The sequence below is a fragment of the Mustela erminea genome, chromosome 11 (assembly GCF_009829155.1).
Source record: "Mustela erminea isolate mMusErm1 chromosome 11, mMusErm1.Pri, whole genome shotgun sequence".
Taxonomy (NCBI): domain Eukaryota; kingdom Metazoa; phylum Chordata; class Mammalia; order Carnivora; family Mustelidae; genus Mustela; species Mustela erminea.
The window spans coordinates 11360228-11371308 of record NC_045624.1 but is presented as its reverse complement, the minus strand read 5'-3'; the positions used below and the strand labels follow the sequence as shown (position 1 = coordinate 11371308).

General features: G+C 43.0%; 1 protein-coding gene across 1 annotated transcript; it reads left to right on the top strand.

The window, feature by feature from the left end:
• The first annotated feature begins 6431 nt into the window (after nt 1–6431).
• Nucleotides 6432–7413, top strand: TAS2R40 (taste 2 receptor member 40). The gene is given in 5 exon segments (XM_032305826.1): nt 6432–6954; nt 6989–7188; nt 7190–7236; nt 7238–7301; nt 7303–7413. Coding segments are annotated over 5 exon segments (945 nt in total).
• Nucleotides 7414–11081: the final 3668 nt, after the last annotated feature.

Sequence of the window (11081 nt, the reverse complement as noted above, 5' to 3'; positions counted from 1 at the left end):
GACACACTGTCTGAAATATTTTCAGTCATAGAAAAATTCTCAAGCCCACAGTGAATAAATAGAGCTAATGATTACGTCTAAGTATTACTAAATATGTACCCTCATCAGCTGCAAAAGCAAATGTCACAATGTTTAAGACTTTTTTCACACAATTTTTCCTTTTAATTTCTCAGCCATATTTCTAGTACATTGAGCAACAGTGTTTCTGATTACACTTGTATTTGCACATGCTTATATCTTTTCAGGACCCACAATTTCCATCACATTCAGAAGACACTCTTTTACAACTTGCACTCTGTGAAGAAGGTCATGTCCTGGCAGATTTTTCACTGAAATACATAACTGCATGTTTCATTAACAACCAAAACAAACCTTGTTGACTCTTCTGTCTCTGTGCAGCTCATTAGGATTTGATCACATCTTTTCCACATCCCTGGCCTTTGTGCTTATGGCGGTTTGCTTCATAATGGCGCCGTAACGGCTGTTCTTGTACCTTACTTCCTTTGCCAAATAAGCACATAGGAGTGGTTTTCAGTTTATAAAGTAGAAACCTATGACTCTTTACATCTATGTTCTTTTCCCTCCTTTTCACAGAGATCTGAGAAATATTTGCTTTTCTAATACTTTACAGTAGAAGTGACTTTCACAAGGCAAAAACTCAGTTTTGCAAAATACTGTAACTGAAATTCAACCTCTGGATCTGATCTCCCTCTACCTGATGGAAGGACATGTCCTCAGTCTTATCCAGGAAGTCATTCAGTCACCTCTACAGCCATGCTGAGTGCAGGGTTCCTGTTGTCCCAGAATTGGCCTTAGAGACCATACCATAAACCATGTGGGTAAATACCCCATGCCCATAGTGGTTCTCAACTCTCCCCTGCTCCCACTGGAACTGCAATGGGGAGCTTCAGAGATGCCAACACTTAGCTTTTCTCCAGAACAATTACTCAGAATCTTCGAGGATGGGACATGGGTATGGATGTTTTTTAAAGCTTCACAGTGTTAGGGAACTCTGGTATATACACAAGGTTGAGAAGGCCAGATCTAAAACAGGCAGCCAACGGTGGGGCTAGATATTGACCTGCAAAGCTTATCAAGAGGTGGCAATGCCAGCCCTACTATAACCAGTGGTGGCCCACCATCTAGAGCTAGACTTATCAAAGTAGGAGGGAAGGGTTACTGGAATAAATAAGGACTGACTCCAGTGCTGCCACGGAGCCCTCTAGGACTCCCACATGCTCCTCATGCTAGTACACAATGCTTGGCCCTCAGAGGTACACATGGCCAGATGGTGTCAGGACAGCAGTCGCAACCATGAGAGAATGCATTTAGCGCAGCAGCCAGTAAAATAAAGAGATAAAATAAATCTGTCCCCTCTCCCACAGCAGCACCCTGGAAGAAGAAGAGGAAGAGACAGGTGTCCCAGACCCATCCAGTCCCCCTCCGATCTGAGCAGATGGGGTCTCAGCTCAAACTGTGCTTGGGTAAAAGGGAGATGGTAAAGATTCAACCCACACATGAAACCAAACTGGATCAAATATTAATAACCCAAAAAGACCAAAAAAGATGAAACCCGCCCAAGATGTCACTGTGGGTTGGGAAAGGGAGAGACAGCAGCACAGAGCAGGGTGCTATGATTGAAGGAAAGAATCTTGGTCAGGTTTTATCCTGCTCACTGAGTTCATGCCACCTTAGGAGCCAATTATACTTTAGTGTTTTCTCAGTCATACCAGGTTTAAACACTATGATTACAAGATTTTCTCAGGATTTCTCCTTCCTGTCCTCCAGGAGGTGACATCCATGTTCCACGATCATCAAACGGAAGTGGAGGGAGGTGGGGAATGGGGAGCCTCTTCCTTGGCCATTCCTTTGTCCTTGCACTGGCTTCATCTGAACCCAAGCTTGCAAAGCCCCCTGGCTAAGAACACCACACACCCCTTTAGAATCCACCAACTCCCTCGGCAAATTTCCAAACCCTTTGTGTGAACACAAGGAAGGTTTAGCGACTGTCACGAGTATGCCTAGGGAGACTCAGGAGCAATCCTGCAGCCCCACTCTGTCTTTGCCACCCCATGCAGCCCCATGGTGTGTCCCACACAAGGCAGGATGTGGAGTCACTTTCATGGAGATGTTTCAACATACTCCAACTCATCCCTGCACTTCTCACCCCTCCCCAACTGAGAAAGCTTCCTAGTTTGCATGGCAGTGCCTGAGAGAGAAGTTAGAGGAAATGATTTCCCTAATAACATATTCTTCCAAATCTGATCTATGCTACAACAGCACCAAATTTTTTGAACCCAATAGCCAAGAATATGAAGCCTTTGGCCCTTGGTTCACCCAGAGAATTTCCCTAGAATAAAGGAGACTCCATTCTAGCTCCCTGAATGAGAAATGACCACAGACTAAAAAATGAATTGGCCCCACATCCCTATTAATATCACACCTGCTCACCAGGCCCCACTGCTCTTGCATATTAAAATAGAGGAAAACATGAATGATCATCAACAGAAGATGGTACCAGAACAGCAGAAATCCATTATGCGCAAGAACTTTAGGAAGACATTATTTATAAAAACTTACATAAGTTGAAACAAAATACACAAAAAGATGAGTTTGCTGCATTGGAATTCATGAAAGCTGCTGATAAATACTACTCTCAATTTTTTTTTTTTTTAAAGGACTTGTTTCTTTATTTTAGAGAGAGAGAGTGAGAGCAGGGGTAGGGGCAGAGGGAAAGGGAGAGAATCTCAAGCAGACTTCCCAATGAGCATGGAGGCCAACTTGGACTTGATCTCATAACCCTGAGATCATGACCTGAACAGAAATCAAAGAATCCAACACAGGGCACGTGGGTGGCTCAGATGGTTAAGCGTCTGCCTTCAACTCAGGTTATGATCTCCAGGTCTTGGGATCAAGCCCCGTGTTGGGCTCCCAGCTCAGTGGGCAGTCTGCTTCTTCCTCTCCCTCTGTCTTTCCCCCTGCTTGTGCTCTCTCTCTGTGTGTGTCTCTGTCCCTGTATCTCTCTCAAATGAATAAATACAATCTTTTTAAAAAAAGAAAACAAGAGTCCAATGCTTAACCAACTGAGTCACCCAGGCACCCCAATATGACTCTCTCTATTAGTAGAAGTAACCGAAGTTGATTCTCACTGGATATGTAGAACTTGTCAAGGAATCTTGTTTCTTCTTTCTGGCTATTATGAGTAAAGCTGCTATGAACACTTGTACAAGGCTTTGTGTTGACATGAGCTTTAATTTCTTTTAACATTTTTTTCATAATTTTGCAATATATTGCTTTTTCTGATGTTATTTTTACACAAACATGATTTAATAATAAAAGGCAACTTTATAATAAAAATATATCTCTGACTTTAATTTGAAATAAAATTAATTTAGGGAAGGAAATTCATTTTCATCATCTCCACACCTCTATTATAGAAGTTGTAACAGGGTGGGTTGGTCCACCGTGTTGGAAATCAACACGGTGTCCAACTCTTGATTTCTACTCAGGTCCTGATGCTCAGGTTGTGAGATCAAGCCCTGTGTTGGTTCTGCACTCAGTGGGGAGTCTGCTTGAGATTCTCTCTCTCTCTCTTCCTCTCCCTCTGCCTGCCCCACCCCCACTCATGCTCTTTCTTTTGCTAAAATAAATTTCTTTCTTTCTTTCTTCCTTTCTTTCTTTCTTTCCTTCTTTTTTTTTCTTTTTTTAGGTTATAACAGGGCCATCACACTGGCATGAAGCCTCAGAGTCAAAAGATACTAGGAGTGCAATTGCAGGGTCATAGGGAAGTTCTATTTTTAATTTCTTGAGGAATTTCCACACTGTTCTCCAAAGTGGCTGCACCAACTTGCATCCCCACCAACAGTGTAAGAGGGTTCCGCTTTCTCCATATCCCCTCCAACACGTTTCCTGTCTGTTAATTTTGGCCATTCTAACTGGTGGAAGGTGATATCTCAATGTGGTTTTAGTTTGAATCTCCCTGAGGGCTAGTGATGATGAACATTTTTTCATGTGTCTGATAGCCATTTGTATGTCTTCATTGGAGAAGTGTCTGTTCATATCTTCTGCCCATTTTTTGATATGATTGTCTGTTTTGTGTGTGTTGAGTTTGAGGAGTTCATTATAGATCCTGGATATCAACCTTTTGTCTGTACTCTCATTTGCAAATATCTTCTCCCATTCCATGGGTTGCCTCTTTGTTTTTTTGACTGTTTCCTTTGCTGTGCAGAAGCTTTTGATTTTGATGAAGTCCCAAAAGTTTACTTTCACTTTTGTTTCCTTTGCCTTTGGAGACATATCTTGAAAGAAGTTGCTGTGGCTGATATCGAAGAGATTACTGCCTATGCTCTCCTCTAGGATTCTGATGGATTCCTGTCTCATGTTGAGGTCTTTTACCCATTTTGAGTTTATCTTTGTGTACAGTGTAAGAGAATGGTCGAGTTTCATTCTTCCACATATAGCTGTCCAGTTTTCCCAGCACCATTTATTGAAGAGACTGTCTTTTTTCCACTGTATATTTTTTCCTGTTTTGTCGAAGATTAATTGACTATACAGTTGAACTTCCCTATGACTCTGCAATTGCACTCCTGGGTATTTACCCCAAAGATACAGATGTAGTGAAAAGAAGGGCCATCTGTACCCCAATGTTTATAGCAGCAATGGCCATGGTCACCAAACTGTGGAAAGAACCACAATGCCCTTCAACGGACAAATGGATAAGGAAGATGTGGTCCATATACACTATGGAGTATTATGCCTCCATCAGAAAGGATGAATACCCAACTTTTGTAGCAACGTGGATGGGACTGGAAGAGATTATGCTGAGTGAAATAAGTCAAGCAGAGAGAGTGAATTATCATATGGTTTCACTTATTTGTGGAGCATAACAAATAGCATGGAGGACACGGGTAGTTAGAGAGGAAAAGGGAGTTGGGGGAAATTGGAAGGGAAGGCGAATCATGAGAGACTATGGACTCTGAAAAACAACCTGAGGGATTTGAAGTGGCAGGGGGGTGGAAGGTTGGGGTACCAGGTGGTGGGTATTATAGAAGGCACGAATTGCATGGAGCACTGGGTGTGGTGAAAAAAAACTGAATACTGTTATGCTGAAAATAAATTTAAAAATAAAAGATACTAGGAATTGGTGGATACTGTGACAAACTGAAAAGTACACATATACCTTTTTTAAATGTATAGCCATTGTTCCACTTCAACCAATTCACCACACAACCCCAAAATTGCCCAATCTTCTAATTTTTCAAGGACTGATTTTTTTTGTGTGCATATATGCAATCTCCTAAATTTAAATGTTGACCAATAAGAAGTATTAAGCACTGGTGGGCTAATGCCGTCCAGGATTAGGCTGCACAAAACAAAACACAACCACAGGCCAGATATGGCCCAAAATTCATTAGTGTCTAGCTAAGATTTCGGTTCTCACTCTGGTTATGAGCAATATGAACTACTTTTAGCTTTTTAAAAATACAACCTGCCTGGGCCCTATCTCAGATCCTACCTTACTAGATCTGTAATAAGTCCCAGGCATCTGCATATTGTTTGAAAATGCCAGGGTTCAGTGTGTTTCACAGTGTGAAGAAGTAGGGAATTAAATTTCAAGATAACAGTGTTTGGTCACATGTCCAAGTTCAGCACTGTGTTCAGAATACCCTGTCACTTTCCCAGGGTAATTCTACCTGCTCCAGCTTTCAAACACTGATGTGCATATCAGTAAATTATAATTGGTGATACACAGGCAAATAAACTGTAACAAGGCAGTTTTTCTCATCTCTAATTAACCCAAATAGCATCAAATTTTGGTTCTTCTTGTTCGGGTACATTATAATAGCTGAACTTTGTGAAGGAAACTTGATTCTAAGTAAAAATGTCCATATACAAGCTGATGGGAATTTTTTATTCGTAGGATCATTTCTTATTCGTAGCTGTAGGATAAAAACAACTCCACAAACAAGAGAGAAAATAAAGGAAGCCGGAGAAGGCAGATCAAAGGAGCTGTTGCATTTTAAAGACAATTTAGCAGGTAACAGGTCTTGTGAGATGAGTACAAAGGCATGGGAACAGTTAAGATTCCTAATCTGGGACTCTTGCCTGTCAGGTGAATATGGGCTTAAAGTTAATAAGGTAGAAAGATGCTGTGATAGGAACCTCTTCCAAATTTCTTTTTCCAATGAGCCTCTGCAAGCCCGAGGCAAATGGGTCTTTATGAAAAATGGAGACGGCCAGTAACAAGATCCTTCCATCATTTGCATTTCAAGCCTCTGATTTGTAGTCAGTCATGCAGCAAGCAAATGAAGAAAAACTGGAAATAACCATTAACTGGAAGAAAAATTACAATAACACTGAGCGAGGGTCAGAAGTTTGCAGAACAGGTACCAGTCCTTGGTGTGGAAACCTCAAAGTGAGGGCCAAAGAGAATGGCCACGGTGAGCACAGATGCCACAGATAGAGACACATCCAGGTTTAAAATCATCCTCACCCTGGTGGTCTCTGGAATAGAGTGCATCACTGGCATCGTTGGGAACGGCTTCATTACAGCTATCCACGGGGCCAAGTGGGCCAGAGGCAAAAGACTCCCTGTCAGTGACTGCATTCCGCTGATGCCCGGCTTTTCCAGGCTCTTGCTGCAGATCTGGATGATGCTGGAGAATACTTACAGTCTACTGTTCCTGGTCACTCATAACCAAACCACAGTGTTTATACTCTTCAAAGTCGTCGTCATGTTTCTGAGCTATTTCAACCTCCGGCTTGCTGCCTGGCTCAGTATCTTCTGTTGTCTTAGAATTGCAAACTTTGCTCACCCTTTGTTCTGCATGAGGAGGAGGAGGAAAATCACAGGGGTCATGCCTTGGCTTCTGGGACTATCACCGTTCATCTCCTTATGCTTCAGCTTTCCCTTCTCTATAGATACCTTCAAAGTGTATGGAAATAGTTCCATTCTAGAGAGGAAATGGTAGTAGAAATGGTAGTAGTTCCATTTCCACTAAGAGGAAATACTTCTCTGAGACCAATATGGTTAACCTGGTTCTCTATAACCTGGGGATCTTCATTCCTCTGATCATGTTCATCCTTTCAGCCACCCTGCTGATCCTCTCTCTCAAGACACATACTCTACACATGGAAAGCCATGCCACTGGCTCCAGGGACCCCAGCATGAAGGCTCACATGGGGGCCCAACAAAGCTATCAGCTGCTTTCTCGTTCTCTACATTTTCAATGCAGTTGCTATTTATTTCCATGTCCAACATCTTCAACGTCAACAGTTCCTGGAATATTTTGTGCAAAAAGCGTCATCATGGACGCTTCTCCAGCTGGCCACTCAGTGCTACCGATCTTGGGTAACCCTGAGCTGAGAAGAGCCTGGAAGAGGTTTCAGCACCATGTTCATCCTCACCTGTAAGAGCAGACTCTGTGACTGGAACCCAGAGAACCACAGGACCTGGTTCAACCAGTTCTGCCTCTCCCCACCTAGACCTCTCTCTTCACCCATCTCTTCTGCCCTAATCTTGCTCTGACACTTCTCCTCAGGTTAACTGGGCCCTTTCATGAAAGGGACACTGAATTTTTAACATGAGATTCTAAGAAAAAGTAGCTAAGCAACTCTAAGATGAATCTGTGAAATCTTCTCCATCTATGCTCATTCAAGTCCTGCCCTGAGCTCCTCCTTGCATCTCCTCCCCTGAGCCTGAAAGGAGAGGTTGGCCAGACATCTCCATTTGCCTGGGATGATCTCAGTTTGTGCCTGTTGTCACTGAGCACCCTTTCATTCTCAAGGATAGCTTGGTCTGGATGAAAAATTACATGGTCACCCTAGTTAAGGCACCCTACCGACCCACAGTGAGGAAAAAGGAGAGCTAGTGATGAGTGTAGTACGCAATCCAAGAGGGAGAAGGGAAACTGGAATATAAGGAAAAGGGATTCTGGAAAGAAAGGCTGGCCAGAATTATCAAACGCACAGAGACTTTAAAGAGAATGAAGGCTGCATACACTATTAGTGGCATGACAGGTGATATTCTGATTGCAGAAGTTTCCGGAGAAGGTGAGAAAAACAGTGAGGGAGTTTGTAAAGACCAATAATTCCAGGACATTGTCTGGAGAGAAACATGAAATACAGGGTGGCAGGTGGGGTGACTGGATGGTCAGCTGAATGCTCCCTTTTTCCAAATGGTAGGGGGACGGAAGGAGAAGAGAGGACGACTGAGGGCAAGAGTCCTGTGTGCGGCCGCACAGAGAAAATAGCAGGAGTCCAGAGTACAGAAATGGCTGTTTTGCTGTGCTCCTGAGTCTGTGGCTATGCAAGTGTGTCTGCCTCTGGCGTTGTCAGTTCTAGGTCTCCTTGAAGCAATGGGTGGCGCAGGGGCAGGTGACCAGGGAGGGCCTGTTTGAGAAGAAGGAAAACATCACACTTCACTGTCACTCTTTAGAATGATGGCATAAACACTGTCTTAAAGGGCTGTGCACAAAACAGGACACCCCCTTCCTAGATATCTTGGAACCAGAAAGTTAGGAACTGGGGGGTTTCTTGTATTTGGTGTTTTTTAAGTCAAAATTATAGAGGAAAATGTGAAAAGAAGGCTACTGATCATACCAAGGCCCCCAGATGAAAATGAAACATCAGTAGCAAAGACTAAATGCTGAGTATCTGGGCTCTCAAGCACGTTTTTCTGAGAAAGTCCCTTACATCTGTGAACAGTAAAAAAAATTATACACATACACATACACACACACACACACACACACACACTCAAGTACATCTCTTTGAAGTTGCAACAGCATGGGATTTATTCAACTAGAAAAGAAAAGATTCATGAAAATAAATAAACATTTTTCATAGTTTTCCTAACTGATATTTATTTCTGTGACTATTTAAGGCTGGGTTGGTTGGTATGATAAGACAAATCAGATTCTGAAGTGTCATTCCAACTCCTAAACAATAGAGAAATATCTTTTTTTTCCAATATTACATGTGTACCTATCTACTGAAAAACAGAGAAAAACAAAATTTAGAGCCACAGTGTGATTTATATGAACAATCCCAAGATGAGAAACTGTATAATCCCTCCCCATGCTTATTATGAGAGAATATTATGTCATTGTTTGCAAAAGCCAAAAGCAGCAGAGAGCTAACAAGAGCTTCAAGGATGAAGACGTCAATACTCCTAGTTGCCCTACCTTCAACCAGACAAAGTTCCCTCCAGTCCATCCTTCCTTCTTTCCTTCCTTCCTTCCATCTTTTCTTTTTCTTTCTTATTGTACAACACACCTAAATTTCTGTAACGGGACGTAACATCCTGTTTTCAAATTGGTTGGCTTTAGACAGAAATTAGAAGTCCTAGGATGCCTGGGTGACTCAGTCAGTTAAGCTTCTGCGTTCGACTCAGGTCATGATCTCAGGGTCCTGGGATCAAGCCCCATGTTTGGCTCCCTGATCAGTGGAGCGTCTGCTTCTCCCTCTCCCTTGGCCCTCCCCACGGCTCATGCTCTCTCCCTCTCTCTCACTCTCAAATAAATAAATAAAGTCTTGGAAAAGAAAGAAAGAAAGAAAGAAAGAAAGAAAGAAAGAAAGAAAGAAAGAAAGAAAGAAAGAAAGAAAGAAAGAAAGAAAGAAGGAAGGAAGGAAGGAAGGAAGGAAGGAAGGAAGGAAGGAAGGAAGGGAAAAGAAAGGAAGGAAAAAAGAAATCGTAAGTCCTAAAGGATCTGCTCATGCTCTCTCCCGCTCTCTCACTCTCAAATAAATAAATAAAGCCAAGAAAAGAAAAAGAAGGAAAAAAGAAATCCTAAGTCCTAAAGGATCTACTTTGCAAACTCTACATAAGAGCACTGTACCCTGAGAGAGGTTCAAAAGTTATGGCGTGAAGAGTTCCTTTACCCACAAAGTCACTCTGGACATTCATCCACCATGTGGAGCAGCACATTGGGGACGTTGGTTGTCACAGGACTCCCAAGTAGAAGGCCCAGAACAGGGCAGGGTGTCACAAACCTGGTTGAGTCCTGGAGAATGAACTACAGTAGCAGCCAGGGCCAATCTAAGAGCTGGGACTTGAGAGGCAAAGAGCTGTTCCACAGTCCGCAACAATCTTTGCCTCCTAACACCTCAGTATCTGCTAATTCCCCTGTGGTTCCTGCTTTGCTGGGAGTGGACTCTGTAGAAATTCTCTCGTATTTTTCTCTCACACACTCTTCGCTTTGGGCTACTGGGAAAGAACCTTCTATTGAATAAGGGAAAAGGAACTACACATTCAACCAACCAGTGAGTCTTGAGTTGCGGGGAGGAGAAAAGAAACCAAGTGGAAAAACCATGGCAGAATGGGAAGAAAGACGGAGAGTCCCATTAGACTCCTGCTTCTTCCCTCTGGACACAAGTGGACTCCTTAGAAGAGAGGTAGGAGGAATGTTAATTCCTTACATGCTCAGAAAGGTTGGTTTGTGGGAGAAGGAGTAAGGGTAAACAAGCTGGGGCACCAGTCCTTAGTGTTGTAAGGCTGAGGGAGCTCTCTGGACCCCTTCACTAGACTGGGGCAGGTTGCTTCAGATATCAGAGGCAAAAGTCAGAGGAAAGTGTTCATCCCATCTTCTTTGAGGAGAGGTGATGTGTTATATGATTAGAAACTTCTACTGGAAGCAGGACAGAAGCATCTTAGAGGCTAGAACGTGGCCCAGGAAGGGCAAGTGGAGGCAGAAAAGAGCCAGGGGCAGCACAAGAGGTGTGGCGTGGAAAGCCAGAGCAGAAGGATTGGGAAAAGGAAGGGGTGAAAGTGCTAAGTGCTTGGCCAGGTTCAGTTGGAAGAAGTACTCTACAGATCTTACCTGGCCCTTGGGAGTGATCCCTGTAAGCAGTAAAATGTCTTCCAAGAACTTTCCAGAGGAACATTTCTGGACAGGGCCTTTCAGAGTTCAGAGTTCAGCATGCTATACCACCCAGGAACTCTCTGTCCGTGAAGCTAGCCTGTCAGCCAGCCTCACTGTGGGGGGGAGCAGGGGGACTGGATTTTTTGTAAAGTTTCTTGTTTGTCTCTCATTTGATTTTTCTTTCTTTCTTTCTTTCTTCTTCTTTTTTTTTTTTTTTTT